The 26,049-nt window shown below is 45.2% G+C and overlaps 1 protein-coding gene across 1 annotated transcript in view; it reads left to right on the forward strand.

The window, feature by feature from the left end:
- The first annotated feature begins 9,119 nt into the window (after positions 1-9,119).
- The window catches only part of LTBP3 (latent transforming growth factor beta binding protein 3), a 282,983-nt gene continuing 266,053 nt past the window's right edge, over positions 9,120-26,049 (forward strand). The window contains exons 1-3 of the mRNA XM_063945201.1: positions 9,120-10,040; positions 20,370-20,663; positions 21,132-21,346. Of these exons, the coding sequence (XP_063801271.1) occupies positions 9,797-10,040; positions 20,370-20,663; positions 21,132-21,346 (753 nt within the window). The 5' untranslated portion in view covers positions 9,120-9,796. The remainder of the gene's footprint in view (positions 10,041-20,369; positions 20,664-21,131; positions 21,347-26,049) is intronic.

Genomic DNA, 26,049 nt, shown 5'->3' on the forward strand with positions numbered 1-26,049 from the left:
CCACTCCTAGATGGGCACGGTGTTTGTGTCGGCCACTAGGGTCGCTTATCTTACTCACACAGCTACCTCATTGCGCCTCTTTTTTTCTTTGCGTCATGTGCTGTTTGGGGAGGGTTTTTTGGAAGGGCCATCCTGCGTGACACTGCAGTGACACTCCTAGATGGGCCCGGTGTTTGTGTCGGCCACTAGGGTCGCTTATCTTACTCACACAGCTACCTCATTGCGCCTCTTTTTTTCTTTGCGTCATGTGCTGTTTGGGGAGGGTTTTTTGGAAGGGCCATCCTGCGTGACACTGCAGTGCCACTCCTAGATGGGCCCGGTGTTTGTGTCGGCCACTAGGGTCGCTTATCTTACTCACACAGCTACCTCATTGCGCCTCTTTTTTTCTTTGCGTCATGTGCTGTTTGGGGAGGGTTTTTTGGAAGGGCCATCCTGCGTGACACTGCAGTGCCACTCCTAGATGGGCACGGTGTTTGTGTTGGCCACTAGGGTCGCTTAGCTTAGTCATCCAGCGACCTAGGTGCAAATTTTAGGACTAAAAATAATATTGTGAGGTGTGAGGTATTCAGAATAGACTGAAAATGAGTGGAAATTATGGTTTTTGAGGTTAATAATACTTTGGGATCAAAATGACCCCCAAATTCTATGATTTAAGCTGTTTTTTAGTGTTTTTTAAAAAAAACACCCGAATCCAAAACACACCCGAATCCGACAAAAAAAATTCGGTGAGGTTTTGCCAAAACGCGGTCGAACCCAAAACACGGCCGCGGAACCGAACCCAAAACCAAAACACAAAACCCGAAAAATTTCAAGTGCACATCTCTACCACTTATCCCTATCAGCTGCGGGAAAGGGGTATGCCACCTTGATCCTATTAGGGATGAGAAATTTCTTATCAGGTGTATTCCAAATGCCATCAAAAAGGTCATTTAGTTCAAAACAAGGAGGAAAAGAAACCAAGCGTCTCTTTTCCTTGTAAATAAGGACCCTCGTTTCTGGTGTAAAGGGGTCCTCATCAATACGTAATATGTCTTTGACAGCTACAATCATATATTGAATACTCTTAGCCAATTTAGGATCTAATCTAGAATCAGCATAATCGGCACCGGTATCAGAGTCCGTGTCGGTATCTGTGTCATCTAATTGGTCAACACCACGTTTCAGTGACCCTTGTAATAAAGCGTCACCTACTGATTTCTTCCAAATCTGCAGTTGAGAGTCAGATTCAGTAAACTTTTGATTTAACAGTGTAACATTAGCATTTAAAGCATTTAAAGCAGTTAACCAATCAGCCGTCGGCGGTGCCGACAGGACCCCCAAAACATTTGGTGTCCCCAAGAAATTATCCCCTGAGAGGAAAATTCTGCCTCAGACATGTTGTCTCCCTAACAGCACCCAAAGAAAAGCCTGTGAGGGAACAAAAGGAAAGGAGCCAGCTCACACCCCAGCGCCAAAGTGCAGGTCTGAAAACACCCTCAAGTGTCACAGAGCTGCAGCGCTATATATCTGTATAGAAATAATCTACCCCCCCTCGTTTTTATAGCCCCTGGTACTTGTCTGCTGTGAGGAAGGACCAGCGCTGCTGCTTGGAGGAGGAAATGGCGCCGAGTGAGCCTGGAGGAAGAAGCCCCTCCCCCAACATGGCGCGCTTCTTCCCGCTTATTTTTACATGTTTATCCTGGCGGGGGTTTGCGGGCAGTGCCAGGGCACTGTACAGATATGCCAGCCTTATTTATGAGGTATTTTTAGCTCCCCAGGCTCCCCCCCCCCCCCCCCCAGCGCCCTGCACCCAGCGGTGTGTACAGTCCGGGAGCCTGGCGCGCACTGAGCAAATCATGCTGCGCGGTACCTCTATATGCCGTCTTTGTTGAAGAGAAGATGTCTTTTCCTCACACACTCTCCTGTCTTCTGACTTCTGGCTTGAAGAGGGGGGGCGGCAAGCTGTGGGTGCGAGCATCCAGGAGAGCCCGGCGTTCATCTCCCCTCAGGAGCTGAAGGCATCCTGTCAGCAGCAGCAGAGCCCTGAAACTCATTAGAAGTGGGTCTAGACTGCTCTCCCCTCTTTCCCACGAAGCAGGGAGTCTGTAGCCAGCAGATCTCCCCAAAATAAAAAACTAACATTAAGTCTTTTCAGAGAAACTCTAAGAGCTCCCCCGAGTGCCTCCATCTCGCAGGGCACATTTTCTAAACTGAGTCTGGGGAGGGATATAGAGGGAGGAGCCAGGTCACGCCCCCTTTGAAAGTCTTAAAGTGCCCATGTCTCCTGCGGATCCGTCTATATCCCATGGTTCTTTTGGTGTCCCCAACATCCTCAAGGACGTAATAGAAATAGCTTATCAACTTAAAAATATTTAAAACAACGCATTCCCCTAGTGTTCCTTTCATGCTGGAGTCCAACACTGTTTCACAGAATATCAACATTCCTTGGACCTGTTTCATAGTTGGTGGTTTTAAAGGTGCTTTAGAAAATAATTGAGAGTGCTCATTTTACCCCATATATGACTGATTCCATAGAGAAGGACAGATTCAAAAGCACAGTCTTCCAAAGTGAGTGTGGGTTTGATACCATTTCAACTCTTAGCAGTGAGACTACTCCCAGATGCCTGGGTGGTGCTGTTTGGCACTCAGGTAAAAATAACATTGAGTAAACAGCAGAATAAGTTTGTCATGCATTTGTCTGCTGCTGAGAAGTGACTGTTAGTTTACTATTGAATTGTACAAATCCAGCAAGGCAACTAATTCTTGATAAGAGAACAAATGGTTTTCATATGGAAAAATAACAAACGTAGAATTATCTTTAACAATGTGACAAACCCCTACAGCACTCACTAGAGGGTTTATGTCCTAATTTTAGTACTTAACAAACAGCAGTAAGCTTATGTTACCCATGTTTTTCACTGTACCACTAACACCATCTTTAGATGTTGATGGCAATATGGTCCCCATTGCCGGCACTAGGGACCCAGCAACAGCCTGTCTAGCTTCAGCGAAGTCTTCCAGACATTGCTAAGTCCCCGGCATGTGAAAGTGCACCTTCGTGCATGCCGCATGACACAACAGCCTGTCGCTGGCAGTGATAAGCTGCCAGCTACAGCATGGAGAATACCGGCGAGGAAGGGGACGTTGCTGGACCTCCTGGAGGTTGTATGATGATGTTAAATACCGACAGCATATTCAGTAGTATCACTGCCATATTAAACTAAGTGGGACATGTACTTAGCATACTTTACATTAATAGTATGCAAATTATAAATGTTACGTCAGTGCTGATTGGTTGCCATGGGCAACTTCTCCACTAGCTCACTTTTCTGCTTTTAGCACTACTTAGTACATCTCCCCCTAAGTATGCTGCTGGTAATAAGGATCATTGTTAAAAGTCGTCCTTAGTATTTATTAACAATTTCTTATATAGCGCAGCAAATTCCGTTGCACTTTACAACTTAGGGGGTAATTCAGAGTTGATCGCAGCAGTAAATTTGTTAGCTGTTGGGCAAAACCATGTGCACTGCAGATGGGTCAGATATAATATTTGCAGAGAAAGTTAGATTTGGGCGGGTTATTGTGTTTCTGTGCAGAGTAAATACTGGCTGCTTTATTTCTACACTGCAATTTAGATTTCAGTTTGAACACACCCCGCCCAAATCTAACTCTCTCTGCACATGTTAAATCTGCCCCCCCCCCCCTGCAGTGCACATTGGCCCTCATTCCGAGTTGATCGCTAGCTGTTTTCGGTCACAGCGATTAGTTGAAAAAGCGGCACTTCTGCGCATGCGTACAGGCCGCTACGCGCGTGCGAAGTACTTTCACACAGAACTATGTAGTTTTACACAAGGTCAAGCAACGTTTTTCTGTTGCTCTGTTGATCGGTGAGTGATTGACAGGAAGTGGGTGTTTCTGGGTGGTAACTGAGCGTTTTCCGGGAGTTTTTTAACGCAGGCGTGCCAGGTAAAAACGCAGGCATGTCTGGGGAAACGGGGGAGTGTCTGGCCGAACGTAGGGCGTGTTTGTGATGTCAAAGCAGGAACTAAACTGACTGAGGTGATCGCAAGGTAGGAGTAGGTCTGGAGCTACTCTGAAACGGCATGAAATTTTTTCTGAGCAGTTCTGCTAATCTTTCGTTTGCACTTCTGCTAAGCTAACATACACTCCCAGAGGGCGGCGGCTTAGCGTTTGCACTGCTGCTAAAAGCAGCTAGCGAGCGATCAACTCGGAATGAGGGCCATGGTTTTGCTCAACTACTAACAAATTTACTTCTGTGATCAACTCTGAATTAGGCCCTTAGTGCTTTAATTTAACCTGGAATTCCATGGAATTGTAACATGGCCTATTCAGACTTTAATAAAGTTGAAATCACTAGATGAGGAAATCTCATATCATTTAGAATTTATTCTGCATTGTACCGCAGAGCCGGCCCTAACCAATATGATGCCCTAGGCAAGATTTTGGCTGGTGCCCCCTAGCACCACCGCTAGTTCCGCCTCTGACCCTGCACCCCTTTCCCAGCACCATCACCCTCCACCCATAGCAGTCCTTTTTTATTTTTTCCTACCCCCTGTAATTTAAATAAGAACAGTGTGCACATTTGGCGCACAGCCCAAGAAGGTTTGTGTTTTTGCTGGCAAGGAGCATGGCCACACAATAGTACCCCCAATTCAAATTATGCCTCGCAGTAGTGCAACTTTATTCACAATTTATCATACGATAGTGTCCCTTATTCACAATACATCACACAGTAGTACCACTTTACCTTATATACAGTACGTTACTCCTCACAGTAGTGCCCCTCATTCACATAACATCATACTGATTTGCTCCTTATTCACATTACACCACACCATATTGCTCTTTATTCACAGTACACCACACAGTAGTGCCCTTTCTATACGTTACGCCACACAGTAGAGCACCTTATACACATAATAAAACACAGTAATGCCCCTTACACATATGACACACATTATTAATGTCCTTATAAACATAGTGCGCCTTACACATTATGCCAACCATTATTAATGCCCTTATACACATAATTTCCCTTATACATATGCCGCACATTGTTAGTGCCCTTATACAAATAATGATACACATAGTGCCCCTTACACATGTTACACATTATTAATGCCCTTATACAAATAATGACATATATACATAGGCGTGCGCAGGGGGGGTGCCTGGTGCGCACAGGCACCCCCTAATGTGCGGCACCTCCACACGCCACGCCAGCTGCAGCACAGTGGAGTGGCTGTGTGACTTTCCCCCTCTGCTGCGGCGGCAGCAGGCAGGGCAAGAGGATATACAGCATGCTGAGCCATTGCCCAGCATAGGGCCGGCTCAGCTTAACTCGGGCAGCTGTGAGTTTCTGCGCTGAGGTCCCGTGCTCCTCCTCTCCCGGCCGGGCAGTTCCTGCTGATTCGGATGGAGTTTTCTAAAAGTGGGCGTGGCTACGGGAATCCGCGATTAGGCCACACCCCCAACTTTCCCTGGTCCCAGCGATCTACAGTATGTGCACTTGCAGCCCTGCCATCTCTTGCTGGTGCAGGTGGATCTCTGTCAGCAGCCATCCCATGGAGCCCGGCCAGGAAGGAGAAGGTAAGAGGTGTGTGTGTAGGTGTGTGTGTCAGCAGACTCGTCAACATGGGGCAAAGAGTACACCCGTGCCGGGCCCCAAGGTTCTGAGGGGCCCCGAGGTTCTGACCCCACCCCCTGTTTTATAGCATACATGGGGGGTCATTCCGACCTGAATGCTAGCAGGCTACTTTTTGCACTGCTGCGATCAGGTAGTCGCTGCCTACAGGGGAGGGTGGAATCGCTGTGCAGGGCTGCAAACAGAGAGGTCACCCGCTGCGATCATCCAGGATGGAGCTCACATCAGGATCCCTCCCTGGAAACAGCTGGGCACGCCTGCGTTTGGACGGACACTCCCTGAAAACGGTCAGTGGACGCCTCCAGGCGGCCTCTTCCTGTCAATTATCTTTCGTTCGCCGCTGTGAACGCTTTCTTTGTTATTCTCGTCGCTGCCTGGCGACGGCCGTCGCCAGTCAGCGACGCGCCTGCGCTTTGCCGCCCACGCGCATGTGCAGTTCTGACCCGTTCGCACGGCTGTGAAAAAGTGCAGCGTGCGAACGGGTCGGAATGACCCCCATGATCCATGAGGAGCAGTAGGAACACTGTTCCTGGCTGGAACAGGTGTGACTAAAACCGCAGCATGACAGAAGAAGCACAAAGCAGCTGCAGGCACCCTCCCTACCCATGCGGAAACCGACAGAGCGTGGTAAGTATCAGTGTATTTTTACTATATTTCCATTCTTATGAAACCTCTCTCTCTCCCTATATTTCCCTCCCCCTCTCTCGTCACCCTCTCGCCCTATCTTTTCCTCCTTTTCCCTCTCTACCTTTCCCTCTCTCTCCCTCCACCCCCCCCCCCCCCCCTCTATATGTCTTTCTCCTCTCTCTCTCCCTCTTTCCCCCTTACTCTCTATCTATGGGGCCCATTTGTCATGGACTACATATTGAATGTGATCTGGGCGGGATCTTACCACCCAGGATCCTATTGCAATATGTGATGCACTGAGGCATTTCTGGCGGGAGGTTCTCGGGGAACCCAGCCGGATCTACCTTCCCCTGATCTGTAGCCCATAGGATACAATGGGCTATTGCAGTCAAATATTGCAGTAGCTGCAGGGAACAATATCGGGATACATTGTGCAGCATTGCATCCCCCATAGAAACCTATTGTTGATGCGGCTGCGGGCGGAAATGGAGGGATCGCAGCAGGTATCTCTGATACCTGCTGCAATCCCTTCTTTATACATACCAGGGAAACCTCATATTTGCGGCTAATTTCTGAAAGCGCGTGTTTTTCGGGGACATAGCCACAAATATTTTTTGATAAATGGGCCCCTCTGTCTCTCTCCTTGTCCGCATCTTACCCCCTCTCTTTCTCCCTCCTTTTCTCTGCCTATCTCCCCCCCCCCCCATCTCCCCCTTTCTCTCTTGGTGGTCGAGGTGCCACCTGACCTGCAGTCATTTACTTCTACCACTGTCTACTCCAGCGGGGTAAGGCTTCATGGTCGTGCTGGATGATGGGTGCTATGCTGGGTCAGAGGCGGAACTACAGATGTTGCCATGCTCATCCATCATTGCAGCATGGATGGCGTGATTAGTGTGCCTTAGTCTTTGATGCACGCGTGTATATTCATGCACATGCCATAGACTTCTATGGAGCAAATGCTGGCTGCAACTATTCGCAACACAGCGTTCAGTGCAGCTTGCCGCGATGCGTATGTCCGTGGTTATGCACTGCGGCAAAGATGAGGCTGGCTACATCTGTAGTGGCGGTGCTAGGGGCACCAGCCAAAATCTGCCTAGGGCATCAAATTGATTAGGGCTGGCTCTGGGCATAATGTGAATTTGGCTTATACCGTGTGGCATAATATGAATTTCGACTCATATCGTGTGGCATAATGTGAATTTTGGCTCATACCATGTGTCATAATATTAATTTCGTCTCATACTCTGTGGCATAATGTGAATTTGGATCATACTCTATGGCATAATGTGAATTTGGATCATACTCTGTGGAACAATGTGTATTTGGATCATACTCTGTGGCATAATGTGAATTTGGATCATACTCTGTGGCATAATATGAATTCCGTCTCATACTATGTGGCATAATGTGAATTTGGATCATACTCTGTGGCGTAATGTGAATTTGGATCATACTGTGTGGTATAATGTGAATGTGGATCATACTGTGTGGTATAATGTGTATTTGGATTGTACTGTGTGGCGTAATGGGAGTAAGGGTCACTACTGTCAGTAGCTTGTGAGCATGGGGACACGTATGACAAATGCTGGTGTACTGCGGAGGAAGAGTGTGATGGCATAGAAAGAGGCAGATGTGGCTGTGATGGCACGTGTATATTTTAAACTGTACTTGTATTCTATTAGAACTCAAATGTTCAGCTCCCTACATCTCCCATACTTTTCAGAATGTCCCACTCAAAATTAGGGTGTAGGTGCTTGGGGGTGCAAGGTGTGGGGAGGGAATGCATATGCACCTAGGCCCACCACTCTCTAGTTCCGTCACTGGATCAGGGATAGGTTGGGGAACAGCTAGGACTCAGGGTTATGCTGTAGCAGACAGTCAGTACCGGCCGCTGTATTATATCTACGTTATTATTAGAACTAACTAGGGAAAAATTAGATTAAGCCATGTGATTTTACTGAGAGAATGTAAAATAGTGCTAAACATGTCTCTGGGCAGTGATAGACATGCACATAAGGCGGTGTTAGACACACCCCTCCTGCGGTGCACCCCCTAATAAAATAAGCTGCGCACGCCTATGCATATATAGTTCCTTGCGTGAGTCAACTGACAGCTCTGCTAACGTTGGGTGCCTATTTTTTATGAAAATGCATCTTATTTGCATTGCTATATGGCTAGGATGCACAAGCAGATTCTGCTGATTAAAATGATATAAAGCATGCCTATATATTGTGTGCGACTGTGGCTGTATCTGCATACGAAATGCTGCACACAGAATACAGGCATATCATTTTGCTGCACACAGAATACACGCCTAGTTTGCCTATGCCTAAGGTCGGCTCTGTTGTACCGGAATGTCATATTCCATCTTATCCTGATAAAAAATTGTCTTTAATGTATTTTATATAATTTCCTTTGCTGCAGTGTTTTATACAATTTTGCACAAAAATGTACATAAAATTTGTAAAGAAAAAATGCTCAAAATGACAATCATGCCGATTAACAAACCTCTCTTCCTACAGTATGTGTAACTCATGATTTATACTATACGGAATTACACATATTACAGGTTACTGCGGATGTTAGCTATATCCATCTACTGTTGTCCATGTTTATATTGTCTCTCACACTTATGCTTGTCTCTTAATTACGCTTGCTATATTTTATTTGTTTTCACTAAGTGTTGCTGAACTTTTTATTCCAATCATTCTGCTCTATGTATCTACTGTATGTATCCCTTTTTTTTGTTCTCATTCCCAGTCTACTCCCACCTTCCCTTCTCATCTCTCCTCCCCTGCCTGCCTCTCTCGCTCCCTCTCTCCCCCTCCTCCGTCTTCCTGTTTTCTCGCTTTCTGTTTCTTCCCTGGCTGCTCTCAAGACATTGCTCTCATCCGAAAAAGCTTTTCCTAAAGCTTCCAGAGTCTACGGCTGCTTCAGTGACTGTCTCTCTCTCTGTCTGTATGTCTAGCTCTCTCTTTGAAAACTTTGTCTTTCTTTTTTCCTGAGTTTTCTTACTTTTAAAACCACACTTCATCCTGTCATTTCTCACATTCCAGTCTCAGTCTTTTTTTAATTTTTTTATTATTTTCTTCTGTCTTTAATCGGAGTACCTCTCTCTTAGCTGATACAGATTCTTAGCATACAAAGCTGTATATCTATACTGGCACTTATTCATACATCAGAAGATGCTGGCAGATACTAAGAGCAGACATACATACAGATACATACAGATATTGAGGTAAAAAGATACTGGAACATCTGCACAGAAATTAGACACAAATACACATCCATTACATTGCCTGTCTGAGTAAGGGGGCACGCCATGCACAAATAAACGTATAGATACACTGGCACAATCACACACACAAAGTGTCACATACTTTATGAAAAGAACAACACACACATACTAAAGTCATTGGCCTGATAAATGTACCACACCACAAGTAAACCTGAGTGACAACAGGCAATGAGAACCAGTGATATTATATTGAAACACATACATGTGAGTTTGTCTGCTATCTGAGTATGACTCCTACACGCTGTTCTCCTGCTCTCTGCCTTTTGTTCCTCTGGTTGGGGACATTTTTCTGTCACTTTTCCCCTTCGGTGACACGTGAGCGCTTCAAGGTGGTATTTGCCCCTGTGGTATGTAAAAGGACTTGTCACAAAGGCTATTGTCATGATGTCTGCAAACCAGGGAGCAACATGACGCTGATAGCGGAGAATGGAGGTTCCACAGACACACTCACAGGGTCTGGATTTAGAGTGGGTGAGTATTTGTTAGAATCCTAGACAGTTGGCAGTGAAGGGCTGGCCTGACGTAACAACACAGACGGGAAAGAGCTTTCAATAGAGTGACATATTGACATAGACACAAACAAAGTAACAACTTTCTGGTACCATACAGGATGATGCAGTGCCAACATTCATTCTTCCACAAGCAATGCAAATTCATAGGTAGATGAGTACATAGATAATTACTTCCTGTACAGAGTGATAGTGATGTGATAAAGAGAGAACGAATGTAACTACTGGTTCATTGGTGGGTAAAAAGGAGAAAACAAATTACAGTTCGGCTTATTCTAGCAGGATCAGAGACGACCTTAGGCATAGGCAAACTAGGCAAATGCCTAGGGCATCTGGTATGCTTAGGGGCACCAGCAGCTTCTGCTGATTAAAATGATATGCAGCATGCCTATATTCTGTATGTGACTGCAGCTTTATCTGCATACGAAATGCTACGTTGCAGTGTATTCCTGGAAATCACTGTAATGTAGCATTTCGTATGCAGATACAGCTGCAGTCACACACAGAATATAGGCATGCTGCATATAATTTTTATCAGCGGAAGCTGCTTGTGCATCCTAGCCACACAGTAATGCAAATAAGATGCATTTTCATAAACAAAAGGCACCCAATGTTAGCAGAGCTGCCAGCTGACTCATGCCAGGCATCTCCTGCAGAACTAGCGGCGGTGCTAGGGGGCACCAGCCAAAATCTTGCCTAGGGCATCATATTGGTTAGGGCCAGCTCTGAGCAGGATGATAGCATGACACAGGGAGAGTGGGAAGTTCTGACTTCCTGAATGATGTACATAATATATCTATCAGTGACAATACAGACAGCAGCTGGTAAAGAGAGTTGGTGTAAGGCCTCTCTATATAGTATGAGCAGATTAGGTGTTGCTTAGAAGATAGAAATCCATCTGGGTGCTGCCTCTCTCTCGTTACATATGTACATGATTCTGATGTTCAATTTGTTGTATCCATTAGCACAATCTCTACGTCTAACAAAAGCCTAGAATGATTAGAAGTACAAAAGGAGCCTTTTCCTGTTCCATGCCAGAAAATCATATTAGCAATTACATTCAATTAATTTGTATATATTAATATACATATACGTGTGTGTGTGTGTGTGTGTGTGTGTGTGAGTGTGTGTGTGTGTGTAGATAGGTACATGACCCCCCCAAAAAAACTTGATTTCATTGCAATATCTGCTGATTAATATTGTATTACTGCTTGCTTGTAAGTAATAGAGTGATGAGAAAGGCCCACCCCAGTCACAGACATATAGGGCCTGATTCTGAGTCGCTTGCAAAATTGGCGGTCTCCCGTCTGCAACTATAAGCAAATGCTCCTTCAAACGCCTTCTCTTATGTACATTTGTTCAACTAAATTTGCAAAGTCTCAGACTATCACGTATAGCTTTCATGCATGGCCCTATGGCAGATGCAGTTGTCACCTTGTATGGTTGTGACTGTGTATCTGTGAATGCAGCCGCTTGCATTGACACACCATGACACTACCATAACACGTCCACTGAACAGACCATTTTTGCGTTCATTATTTTCTAGCCACCTGCAGATTGCATGCAGCTATGAATCAGGCCCACAATGTATAAGCTAACATAATACGATGAAGAACGTGAATTTAGTGACTATATTAAGTAAACTTCAAAGCATGGGGGTGGGTTATAAAACAGTTAAATGGATAAGAACCTGGTTTCAGGATAATAAACAGACAGTTGTAGTAAATGGAGTGCAATATATGGAGGGGAATGTTACCAGTGAAGTACCCCAGGGATCTGTACTTGGTCCAGTTCTCTTTAATATCTTTGTTGGTGACATTGCAAATGGAATTGAAGGGAAAGTACTGTATGCGTTTTTGCAGATGATACAAATATATGCAACAGGGTAGGCACACCAGGAGGGGTAAAACAAATGACTGACAAGTAGGCTTGAGAAATGGTCAAGAACATGGCAACTACAGTTTAATGCTAAAAAATGCAAAATCATGCACTTGGGTCTCAAAAACCCAATGGCTAAATATAGTATCAAGGGTACTATAATGGAAACTACTGAGGAGGAAAGGGATTTAGGAGTCACTATTTCAAGTGACTTAAAGGCAGGAAAGCAATGCAACAAAGCAATGAGAAAGGCAAGTCAGATGCTTGGTTGCATAGGGAGAGGAATCAGTAGCAGGAAAAAAGAAGTGATAATGCCACTGTATAGGTCATTGGTACGGCCCCATCTGGAATACTTTGTCCAGTTCTGGAGACCATGGGGGTCATTCCGAGTTGATCGTAGCTGTGCTAAATTTAGCACAGCTATGATCATGTTCCCAGACATGCGGGGGGACGACCAGCACAGGGCTAGACCGCCCGCATGTCTGTCCGCCCTCCCCCCCCCCTTCCCGCACAAGTACAAAATAATCGCACAGCGGTGATGCTTTTGAACTTGTTGAGTAACTCCCGGCCAGTGCAGCTCCTGCGACTGGTCGGGAGTTGCTCGTTGCTGCCCCTGGTCGCAGTGGCTGCGTGACCTCACACGCTCGGTCCGGCCACGCCTGCGTTGGCCGGACCGCGCCTCCAAAACGGCGGCCAAACGCCGCCGTGCCGCCTCCTCCCACCCAGCGACCGCCTCTGCCTGTCAATTAGGCAGAGGTGATCGCTGGGGAACGACGGCCTTCGGCCGTCCGGCATGCACCAGCACACTGCGGCGCCAGCGCATGCGCAGTACCGACCCGATCGCTGCTCTGCAAACAACTGCACCGAGCGATTGGGTCGGAATGACCCCCCATATCTCCAAAAGGAAATAAATACATTAGAGAGTGTACAAAGAAGGACAAATAAATGGTGCATGGCCTACATCACAAAACATACCCAGAAAGGCTAAAAGGTCTTAACATGTATAGTTTGGAGGAGAGAATATATCAAGGGTCTTAACAAAGTTCAGGAGGGAAACATTCTTCAAAAGAAGAGAAGTATTAGAAATCAAGGACATGCACTGAGACTGGAGGGGGAGAGATTCAGGGGAAATTTAAGGAAAAATTACTTCACAGAAAGGGTAGTGGAAAAGTGGAATAGCCTCCCATCAGAGGTGGTAGATGCTAAGACTGTAGAGCAATTTAAACATGCTTGGGATAGGCATATGAATATCCTTACATAGAATTAAAGGTTCAAAAAGGGTTGAGATTGCCTAAAGGATACACAAAAGGGGCAGACTAGATGGGCCAAGTGGTTCTTATCTGCCATCAAATTCTATGTTTCTATGTTTAAAATTCTTTTTGTACTATTATCATTATAGTAACATGTTCAAATTCACAGTAATGGTTTCATTAAAGAAAAACATGCCTGGACCACAAGCCAAGGTTTGACCTACTGATAATGTGTGCTTGCCACTGGGTGAATCCCGCTCGCCACTGGGTAAATCCCGACAGCCGGTATATCGAGTGCCTTCCCTTGCCACTACCTGTGGACTCCTAAATGAGCACTCTACACGAAGAGCCTTGCACTTGCTACACTACATTATCATACTATGCAAGTGTCCTTGTGATGTAGGCTTTCATGTGTGTATACACAGACCTATAAATTCAGGTGTTGTTGCAGATCTATAGATGTGCGGCACGGTGTAAATGTTACACTTTGTTAATAATGCATAAAAAGTATTTTTGGAGAAATTATTATTTTTGGAATCCAATCAGATGATAATACCTCCTGGGTAAGAACAGCCTGCAGGAAATTAATATATAAATGTATATATTTTAATAGTAAAGAAGCAGTAATATAAGGCACAATGACCAGCCTGCAGTATGTAATATTACTAATTCTTCTAACATTTGTGGTGTTCTGTGCATTATTGATGTCTATAGAAATGTCGGCAGTGTCCAGCAGGCTGGTTATTGCACATTATATTATTGCTTTTTTAGTAATAAAATATATACATTTATATATTCATTTCCTGCAGGCTATTCTTAGTCAGGAGGTATTATCATCTGATTGGATTCCAAAAATAATAATTTCTCCATCACAATGCTCCTTATACCAAAGACAAAAATACTTTTCATGCATTATTTATAAAGTTTAACATTTACACAATGCCGCACATCTGTAGATCTGCAACGTCACCTGAATTTATAGGTCTGTGTATACACACATGGAAGCCTACATTAAAATTGCCAGTGACAGTGCCTTTGGTTTTCAAAATAATAAGGAATTAACAATATTATATTTAGTGTTATTATGAAAGAAGCAGCAGTGATTCTGTGTTGTGCCTTATCACTGTGTATTCACTTGCAATGTGTCGACTCCTTTCAAATATGGACTTTGGGGCTAATTCAGGTTGGATCGCAAATCGCGCGTGCAGCCGCATTTACTGCAGGTGACCCGCAGTAATTACGAATGCCGCATTCGCGGAGGTGACAATGCTCCATTTCCAAGGCGGAGACGGAACATTGCGGAGGCAGTGGCGGGAAAACGTTATGGGTGTTATCAGGGCGACTGCGTGATGCAGGGGCGTAAGTTTATACCTGGCGCCCGGAGGCGAAATTGACGGTGGTGCCCCGCCCCACCAGTGGCTGATCGGCAGCCAGAAAAGCTATTGGGTGAGGCAGCAGAGGCAAACAGGGGCCAGGGGCAGATAGGGAGGGAGAAGAGGCACAGATGAGGGGCAACAGAGGAACAGAAGTGATGGGGACAGAGGCACAGATATAAGGGGAGCAGAGGCAAGGATATGGGGAGGGGGCAAAGGAAAGATGAGAAAGGGCAAAAGCACATATACAGAGAGGGTATAGGTACAGATATGGGGCAGGGGCACACAGACAGGGAGTGGTTAGAGCAACATAAGTGAGGGGGGCAGAGTCATGGATATGGGGAGGGGGCAAAGATTAGATGGGAAAGGGCAAAAGCACACATAAAGAGAGGGCATAGGCACATATTTGATGAATGGGCACTGGGCAGGGGCACACAGACAGGGAGTGGTCAGAGGAACAGAAGTGAGGGGGGCAGAGGGACAGATATGGGGAGGGGGCAGTGCACATATATGGGGAAGGGACAGAGGCAGGAATGGTAAGGAGGACAGTGAAACATACTGTACAGCAGAGAAGGGATATACCTCTGTGCCCTGCAGCGCTGTCCCACTTGCAATGGCATCTTCTGTGTGTATACAGTGCACTGACTGCAGAGCAGCACACTATGCCCTGGAAATGGGAGCAGGAGGGAGGAGTGGAGGAGAGCAGGGGGCGGGCCAGGCAGCTGTAGAGGCAGAGCTGAAAGGGATCCGTTGTGATCCCAGAGAGTGGGAACCCGAGCTGCATGTAAGAGTGAGTAGGGCAACAATCCTAAGTGCCAGGGATCCCTGTGGTGATCTGCAGAGAGCAGTTCACTATCCTATACAGTGAGTGTGTGCAGGTCGGGGGCGGGCCAGCTGTCATGGGGGCGGGGCTTCAGACGGGCATTGCTAGCTGTGTATATAGGCTATGGCCAGCCCCGGGAGCATAGTTGCTCGCCTCCTAGCTTAACCCGCGCATGTGTTGCAGGGTCAGCTCATCTGTGCCCCCCTGACGGCTGGAGCCCGGCGGCAAATGACTCATTTGCCTCCGGGACTTCCGCCACTGGCGTGATGTCACACGCAGGTGCTCCGATCAAAAAGATGGCGGTGGGCCTCCTGCCGTCGTGGCCAGGCTGCGCCAGCAGGAGGCTACCCTAATTTCTTCGACTGTGCACTAATTGCGGTGCGATTGCAATTAGTGCGTGGTCGCAGATAGGGGCGGTGGGTAGCATGCTGGGCGGCCTTGCCCTGCGATGGGCGGCCCCCAGCATGCGAGTCAAAGGATTGCAAATTCTGCTAAAAAGCATAATTTGCAATCCTTACTGAATGAGGGCCTTTGTTTTATAAGAAAACTAATTTTCCCCCTTTATTTTGTATTTTCCTATGGCTTAGAGCTGTATCAGAGAATATGCAGTACCCTTACACATGGCAAAGAATTACGTGGTGACATATCCTATATAACAAAAGGCTAACACTGCTCCTCATCTCTATAGGGGGAATTAAAGTGTTTTGCATGCCAGCGGCCACTAGATGGCACCTGACGGAATAATTCACGTGTTGCTCCATTCGGATGCGCACAGCCACCAGCGCTGACATTACTGTGATGTAGTTCCGTCATGTTGACGGGCTGGTAACTAGTAGGGATATATTTACTAAAGTGCGGATTTTTAGAAGTGGCCCATAACAACCAACCAGATTCTAGCTATTATCTTCTAGAAGGTGCTAAATAAATGGTACATAGAATCTGAATAAATACATCCTTATCCACTTAAGTGTTTTGCATCACTGTGTCGATTTTCACTGCCAATAGAAGGATCTCTCCCATGCCCTAAGAGAAGCCACTCTCCTATAGCCAGTGAAGAGGCCTGATTCTGATTTGTAACCAACACAAAGTCCTCGGCAGAATCAAGGAACATGGATTTCCCAAATTAGTCTATGGTCACACAGACTGGCCGTGGGAGCAGCGATGCTGGCACCATGTTTTTCTGAAGGGTCACTGTTCATTTCAAATTGCAGGAGCCATTCCCCAGGACACATGTTATCACTTCCCCCACAAGAAATATACTTCAAAGGCCTCTCACACTGGGACTTTTCACACCTAACACCTTTCCATAAGCCTGCTTTGTCCTGGAATAATTGACTAAATCAGCAACAGAAAAAGCAAAGTTATTTTATTTATCACTTGTTTCAAATATACCCATTGGATTAAAGAGCAACAATAGGTTATAGCAATAACGATTATAGTGATTACAATCCCAAAATGGCGCCGCAGATGGCTGCCTCGGAGCTATGCAGTTAAGCCAAAATACCTGTTTCCCCTTGTTTTACCTTGTCTACCCCACCGGTGACCAAATACAGCAGGGAAGCCCACCTAAGTTGGAGCGCTCCCGCAGTGCTTACCGCTTGTTCGAGCCCGTCAGCGGGCGGATCAGCAGCCCTTTCTGCCCTGTGTGGGAGGGATGCAGACGTCGTGGACGCCGTAGTGGATGACCGAGCGGCCGTGGCCCCCCGCAGCCTGGGCAGCGACTGGCAGGCGGATCAACGGCCCCAGTAAGAGAATGACAGAGGCCATCATGTTGGCCCTAGTAGAAGGACCTGGGCTCAGAGGAGAGGCTGTCGCACAGGTACCCTAGTGAGGTGGCGGTGGCGAGGGCACCATCTGCATTTCCCGCAATCCTGCTCTCGAACGCGCACTCCCTGGCAAACAAGTTCGACAAACTGTCCCTCCTTCTGGGCAGCGCAAGTTCAGGCAATACAGGGTCATCCATCCTCTGCTTTATGGAGACGTGGCTGGATGGCTATATTGCGGACAACCTAATGTCTCTGCCGGGCTTTGGTCTCTTCAGAGCCGAATGCTCCAAGGTTCTCTCAGGAAAAACTAAGGGTGGTGGCATCTGCTTCTACATCAACGTCAGATGGTGCACCAATGTCACGATCCTAGGCAAATCATGTAGCCCTCACCTAGAGATGCTAAGTATCAACTGCTACCCCTTCTATTCGCCCCGGAAATTTGCCTCAATTGTCCTTGTGGGAGTGTATATCAAAGCCCTGCACCACCTGGCCGTATGCATATCCGACATAGAACAAAAACACCCAGACTCTCTGCTTATAGTGCTGGGCGACTTCAACAGAACTAACCTGAGCAAGGAGCTACCTAAGTACAAACAACAAGTCAAGTATCCAACTAGGGAAGGGCACACCCTTGACCACTGCTACACTACCCTCAAGTCTGCCTTCCGGTCTATCCCACGTGCTGCACTCAGCTTATCTGACCACTGCCTCATCCACCTACTCCCTACCTATACACAGAAGCCGAGAGCGGTTAAGCCTGTCATCAAGACTGTTAAGAAATGGACCAAACGAGGCAAAAGATGAAGCTCCAGGCCTGCTTCGACTGCACGGAATGGGGGTTCTTCGAAGCCTTGGCAACTGACCTAAATGACCTGACAGACACTGTCACAGTCTACATCAGCTACTGAGAGGACATGTGTGTACCTACCAAGACTTACCGCATTTACAACAACAACAAGTCCTGGTTCAACGCCCAGCTCAGGCAACTTCGTCGGGCCAAAGAGGGGGCCTATAGCAGTGGTGATAGAGCACTATACAACCAAACTAGGAACTCTGACTAAAGAAATCATGCTAGCAAAAAAGCGGTTCTCGGACAAGCTGACAAACAATGTCTCCACCAATGACCCAGTATCTGTATGGAAAGGAATGCAATCCATAACCAACTACAAGAAAACATCGAAGTCCACCACCATGAGCCAAGACCTAGCACATGAGCTGAACCAACCACTTTTATTGCAGGTTCACCAAAGAATTCCCCTGCGACCCAAACAATCACCTCTACGATGCCCCGAACACCGACGGCCAACTCCAAGCACTGCAAGTCTCCCAAGAAGAGGTGGAGGCACTGTTCAAAAGGGCCAAACCCAAGAAAGCTCTGGGCCCTGACAGAGTGTTACCATCTGCCCTGAGAGCATGTGCGGGTCAGCTCACCCCCATATTCACCAAGATCTTCAACAAATTGCTGGAGCTACAGAAAGTCCCTTCCTGTCTCAAAGGTCCACTATCGTCCCGGTCCCCAAGAAACCCTCTATCACAAACCTGAATGACTACAGGCCAATAGCACTGTGGTCATGAAAATGTTTGAGCGTCTGGTTTTGAATCACCTGAAAACTGTGACTGGCCCCCAGCTGGACCCCTACTGTTCGCCTATCGATCGAATCGGTGTGTCGAGGATGCAGTCAACCTGGGCCTGCACTACATTCTACAGCACCTAGACATTTCCGGTACCTACGCAAGGGTCCTGTTTGTAAATTTCAGCTTGACCTTCAATACAATCATCCCCAGCATCTTCCACCCCAAATTACTTCACCTAGGGGTCCCATAAGCTGGATTGTAGACTTCCTTACAGATAGGACACAGGTGGCGAAAGCAGGGGAATTCACCTCTCAAGTGCGGTCCATTAAGTGCGGGGCCCCTCAGGGCTGTGTCCTCTCACCCCTGTTCTTCTCGCTGCACACAAATGACTGCACCTCAGAGGCGCAATCAGTAAAGATCATCAAAATTGCAGACGACACCACTGTCATCGACCTCATTAGGGACGGGGACAAAAAGGCCTATAGACGAGAAGTAGACCGGTTGGCCCAGTGGTGCAGCCACAACAACCTTGAGCTCAACCCCCTCAAAACTGTCGAGATGATAGTGGACCTGAGGAAGAAGTCAGCTAGTGCACCTCCGCTAATGATTGATGACAGTGTGGTATCGCTAGTGGACTCTTTCAAGTTCCTAGGGACCACAATCTCCCGGGACCTTAAATGGGGGTTCAACGCTGACGCCACTGTTGGGAAAGCGCAGCAGAGGTTGTTCTTCCTCAGGCAACTAAGGAAGTTCAACATCCCACAGAAGCTTCTGCTCCTCTTCTACTCCGTGATTATGCAGTCGGTACTGTGCTCTTCTATACTGCTATGGTACAGCTCCGCAAACACGAGGGACAGATGCAGGCTCCAAAAGATGGTCAGAACCACAGAGAAGATCATGGGGGCCGACGTTCCCTCAGTCCAGGACCTGTACTTGTCAGAGCTAAAAAGCGGGCAACGAAGATAGTAAAGGACCAGCTACGCCCTGGCCACAGCATGTTTAACTTGCTTCCTTCAGGCAGGCGTTACAGGGCCGTCCCCGCCGGGTACACCAGAAGCCTCAAAAGTTTCTTTCCCCAAGCGGTCTTCCTGATGAACTCCTGAACAATGACTGATTAGACGTACATGTAACTCACTTGTATCCCTACGGTATACCTTTCTGTATGACTTTACTTGCCCCCCCCACCTGCTTATCTGTTACCTGCTTGGTTGTTGTATAGCAAACTGAAGACAGATTCCTAGTATACACAAGTATACCTGACCAATAAAGCTGATTCTGATTCCAAGTATGCTATCGCAACACGTCTACATTTTTGCCGCCACTCCCCATTTCCTCCCCCAAATGGTCCCTTCTTCTCAGTCACTGCTAATGAATCCTCACTGCGAGCGGCTTCGCTATGGTGCCTTGGTACAGTATGTGTGCAATGCTACAGTGATGCATGCGCAATTGTCCAATAATTGCTCAGTTGCGTGAACATCGGCATTGCTAACAAATCGGAAGCAGGCCAGTGGTACAGTGTAGTAAAGTTGATTTATTTTGTGCTTTTTCTTAATGTGAAACTTTATTTCAGCTATCACTGCACACAGATGCCATATATTCTTACATATGATATTTCTCTTCTCACAGTGGTCTGCCCATTACCTTGTATGAATGGTGGCCAGTGCTCTACCAACAATCATTGCCAGTGCCCCCCAGAATTCACAGGGAGATTTTGCCAGTTTCCTGCTGTACCTGGCGGGAGTAGAGTACGAGGTGCCATTGAGGCGAGTGAAGGAGAGGGAATAGAGCCATCATCAGGGAAGCATGCAGTCTATGCTGTGCAGGTGATTACTGGAGAAGATGATCCAGAAGGGAGAGGTGTGAAAATCAGTCAGTCAGCACTCACGGTGCCGCTGGGACCAGGACACAGCTCTTCAGAAGGTATTCTTCATTATGTAAATAATAATTTAATAGCTATGATATTATTATTGATATCTATGAACAGCAAGCTTTTAGTGCATGTAGAATAGCTATATAAAACATTTTGCTGTGTAAAGTGTAAACACTTCCTTCATTCAGAACTTCATCTCTATAGCTTAAATTCTAATAAACTCCTGAAACTTTTCATGTCTTTCTACTTATTAGAAGCTTTTATATAAGACATTATGGGGGAGATTCAAATGTTTGAAAAGTCGGTTGGGTGTCTGTTTTTTCCTATTTATTAGATAGGAAAAAACAGACACCCAACCGACTTTTCAAACTTTTAATTCCCCCCATTGTATTTCAATTACATAAATTATTTTTAACTATTGTTTATTCTTGATCAATGTATTTTTATCTTTATAGCACCATCCACTTTCTCCTGTGTCTATACTTCCTAACATTTAATCACTCACTCTCTCTTCGCAGTCCAGGTCCTTCCACCTCTTCTAAATGTCAGGGTTCACCACCCACCTAATGCATCTATCCAAGTTCATCGTATTGATGGCCTTGGAGCTGAAGGAACAGGGGCTGGAGGACAACATTTAATTGCTCATCCTGAAGGAAACAAGGCAGCATCATCCCGTCCTTTTACCTACAAACCTCTAGGACGATGTTTTCAAGACACTCTGCCCAAGCAAGCTGTAAGTGATAATGTCAAACATTACAGTTACTGATGTGTGTTCCCACCTAATGTGAAGTTCAAATAGTTATATTAGGATCCACTTACCTGGGGTCTGCATTTCAATTCAATTCTGATAACTCCCGAAATGCTGTAATAGCCCAATGATGCACTCATCTGTCAAGTGCCAGATGTCAGTTATAGATGGCCATCCTCTACAAGCACAGTGCCCTTTTACTACATATGCAAACTACTGTATACAGTTGTGCGTGTTGTGCGTGTGCTGTAAGACAAATATTGCAATGTTTAAACAAACTAAAATCTTACAGGTACAGTACAGTACTTCATTATACTATAGTCACTAAAAATATAGGCATTACAGAATTGTGAATAGTGGATATGTGTTGTGGAAAGTTATAATGACGTTTGTGTATGTATATATATATATATAAAGCAAGCTGTCGGCGACACTCACGGCTCCCTCAGCGGGGAATAAACGACATAATGTCCTGACGAAAATGTTTAATCAATAACATTGAAACGTTGACTATATCTGCGACTTGGTCTCGTTTATTCCCCACCGAGGGAGCCGTGAGTGCCGCCGACAGCTTGCTTTGTTTGGAGACATCCTCGTGTGGGATGCCATGCGGAGGGCACCGACCTAATTTATTTTTACTGTTTTGTATGGAATGCTGCTGATCACCACAGAGAATATATATATATATATATATATATATATATATAGTATCTAGTTGTGTTTGTAAACATGAACATGAATTTTATCTGTGTAAACTTAGGTAAACTAAGTACATTCAATTAAGGTAGCTGGATTATTAAAAAAAACACAATCACCCAGGGTGGGATGTAATGAGTTGGCCAGAGGTGCGGGTTGCCTGGCGAACTTGGACAGTTTTGGGACTTAGGAGGGGGGGAGACCGGACCAACCTCCTGAGGGTTGATGGCTCCGTAATCCCTGCTGACAGGACATTAAGCTCCTGAGGCTCTGTTTCACACACCATACTGTGTGTGCCCAGGCCAGCAGCGCACCGCCACCCCTAACAGATGCTGAAAACAGATGAGTGTTTACACCGGGGTCCCGGTTAGCGGGTCCCCGGTGTCATGTGGAGGCAACAGAGGTGAATCTGCTGCATCCCTGGACCAGACCTCTGGATCATCCTCCACTAAGCCCCCCGCATGACGGTTGGCCCCAACACCAAGGCGACTTTCAGGTAGGTGCTAGCCTTCCACACTTCGCCCATGTGTGGGCAAAATCTTGCCAGGACCCTTGGGTAAGGGACCTCATATTACAACATATTACTAGGGTACCGGTTAGAATTTTGAGAGCTAACCCCTCTCAGATTCATCAAATCAAGCTTACCAGCTTCACCTTTAGCAAGCGTTACCTTGCAAGACGCCATACCAAAGCTACTGCTAACAGGGGTTCTTGTTCCAGTGCCTCCCCTGTCTCACAACAGGGTTTTATTTATTCAACTCTGCTTGTTGTACCGAAAATGGATGGTTCGGTACGCCCAATACTGAACCTGAGATCTCTGAACCCGTACCTACGTGTGTTCAGATTCAAGATGGAATCCCTACAAGCGGTGGTCTACGGCTTGAAGGAAGGAGATTTCCCGGTATCCTTGGATATCAAGGATGCATATCTACACATCCCCATATGGCCTCCTCATCAGGCTTACCTCAAGTTCGCTATACTGGACCGCCACTTCCAGTTTCAGGCATTACCCTTTGGTCTTTCCACAGCTACAAGGGTGTTCAGTTTCCCATTTTGATGATCTCCTAATAAAAGCCTCATCCAGAGAATGTCTGCTACCTGCCAGAGAATTTGGTTCCTAGGTATGATACTGGACACAGTATCTCAGAAGGCATACCTTCCCATGGACAAGGCCTTGGCAATCCAAGCTATAGTTTGGTAAAGTGGTGGTTTGAAAGAACTGCGCTATTCTACCATGCAGCCTTAGAAGCTGGTTGCTGCTGTAGAACTGTTGGTGGGTGCACTACAAGACCCCACTCTAAAGAGGATATACATGCAATGGATAGTTTAGCTTGTAATATAGGAATTAAATATATTGCACTAAATATGTATATAAATATATAAAATATAAAATATATTATATATAAATAAATGTAAATACACCGTAATTCTGTGAAGTAATTTTTCTGTTTTATTTATGAATACACAGTATTAAAAAAGGGTTCATTTTATACCGGTATAGGACTGACAAACATATAACACTTAAAACGAACAAGACATATAAGACAATTCCCTGCGGGTACACTGAGTAGCGGTTTACCCCACTTGGACATGAAATTTGCTCTGGGCTGGAGTATAAACATTAAGAAGAGAATTGAACCCCTAGAAAACCTCAAAGACCTCAAGAAATTAGACTGCCTCACAAGGACTAAAATAAGGAGGATTGAAGAAGAAGTTATAGAACAAAAGAAATGGAAATACAATAGGGATTTGGATGATTACGAATATGATTATAGGAACTGGAAAAGAGACTACACCAAATAATTCTAATAGAGATGAATAAGTAAGCAAGAAGTATTACCCCACAAGGAGAAACAGGTATGATATGGCAGATGGACCAAGGAAAATGGACTATCATCAGCAGGAATATTTGCCGAATAGGAGACAAGAAGGAGTGACCAGTCACTATCAGAGATTCACAGAAAGGAAACAACTCAATAAACTTGAGATTGACAGAAGGTACAATGACCAACCCACATACAGGAGGAATGGAATATGCACAAGGGAGGAATCGTGGCATAAGAAATAAGAAGGAATGGGGAAATGGCAATGGAAAGACGTCACTACAATATCCAGATAAACATACCCTAAGATGAAGCTTCAATCAAGGTAAACAGGATCTAGAAGAGGATATGAATATGTCAGCAAATACCCTCATGAATAGATTGACAGAGAAGTTGGACCACTCCAGAACTAAAAGAAGACCAAGAGAGAAAGAAGATGAAGAAGAATATGAAGATGCAGATGATTGTATGGATGCTTTTTTAGGCATGGTCTACAAGGATCACAATCTGATGGAACAAGGAGCAATACCCAAACTGCCACATTCTCAACAAGACAAGGGGAAAAGGAAGAGAGTACAACAAAGTATAAGCGAGGAAAGCAGGGAGGGGTCAAGACCAAATGAAAAAAAGAACAACAAGAAAAAGAAAAACGCAAAAAGACGTCAACAGAAGGCATCTTCAACATAAGTACATACGAACTTAGTGATATAGAAGTAAAGATCTTACAAAAAGGGTTAAAGTTTGCCCCTACAAATAAATTTAACAAATTCAGCACATTTATCGATCTTCAGAACATTGTTAGTAAAAGAACTTTGAAAAAATTCCACAAAAATCATCATGTGAAATCAAGTCAAGTAGATCAACAAGAGGATGATTTTGTACATTCAGGATTGAAAGAACCTTCCTCATTTTTGCCACAGCACCTTAAAAGTCACTCGATCAAAACATTCCAAAGGCTAGTTGAAATGGATATAGAAAAGATGACAGAGAAAATCCCAAAGAATAAATGGAACATTACAAAAGAGGAAAGAGAAGCTTTGAAATCCCTTAGTAAGAACCCAGATATAGTCATAAAAGCAGCGGACAAGGGTGGAGGAGTGGTAATCATGGACAAAACAATGTATGAAAATGAAGCAAAAAATCAGCTAAAAGATACATCAACATTTCAATAGTTAAATACAAACCCTACAATAAAATACACAGAAAAACTCACAGCATTATTGAAAGAAGGCATTGACAGTGGCATGATCAACAAGAAAGAATATGAGTATTTGAATCAGAAGAATCCGATCATACCGGTGTTTTATCATTTACCGAAGATTCATAAAGACATGAAAAATCCTCCCAGGAGACCAATCATTGCAGGCATAGGCTCTTTGACATCCAATCTTTCAGGATATGTGGACAAATACCTGCAACCAGTAGTTGTAAAACAGAAAGGCTACATAAAGGATACTACACATGTAATTCATATGATAAAAGAAAGAGTGGGAAGAATATCTAATTATGGCAACTTGTGACATCAAATCTTTGTACACATGTATACAACATGAAGATGGATGCAGACACGTGATGAGAAGATTAAAGGAAGATACAGACCTCAGAATTGAACAAATACAATTTCTGGTGTAATCAATGCAATTTATACTGCAACATAATTATTTTCAATTTGGGGATGACTTTTATGTTCAGTTAAAGGGAACAGCTATGGGCAGCAAATGTTCGCCCTCGTATGCAAACCTATTTCTAGCGGACTGGGAAAAAACAGAATTCGGACCAACACTTAAAACTTTGGGCGAGGTTCATTGATGATGTAATCATTATTTGGAAAGGTACACAGGAGGATCTTGAAGTGTTTTTGAATCAATTAAATGAGAACACAGTAAATTTGGAGTTCACATACAATATAAGTAGAGAATCCATCAATTTCTTGGACCTAACGATTTTTACGAACAATAATAGACTGGAGATGAAAACATTCACCAAACCCACCGACTGCAATAGCTATTTGAACGCACAAAGTAATCACCATAAGAAATGGATAACCAACATCCCAGGGGGTCAATTTAGAAGAATTCGGAGAAATTGCTCCAGGGAAATTGACTTTGAAAAACAAGCTTTGAATATGATGGAGAACCATGGCCCTAACTGTAGGGAGTTTGTATATTC

Source organism: Pseudophryne corroboree, chromosome 11 (assembly GCF_028390025.1).
Source record: "Pseudophryne corroboree isolate aPseCor3 chromosome 11, aPseCor3.hap2, whole genome shotgun sequence".
Taxonomy (NCBI): domain Eukaryota; kingdom Metazoa; phylum Chordata; class Amphibia; order Anura; family Myobatrachidae; genus Pseudophryne; species Pseudophryne corroboree.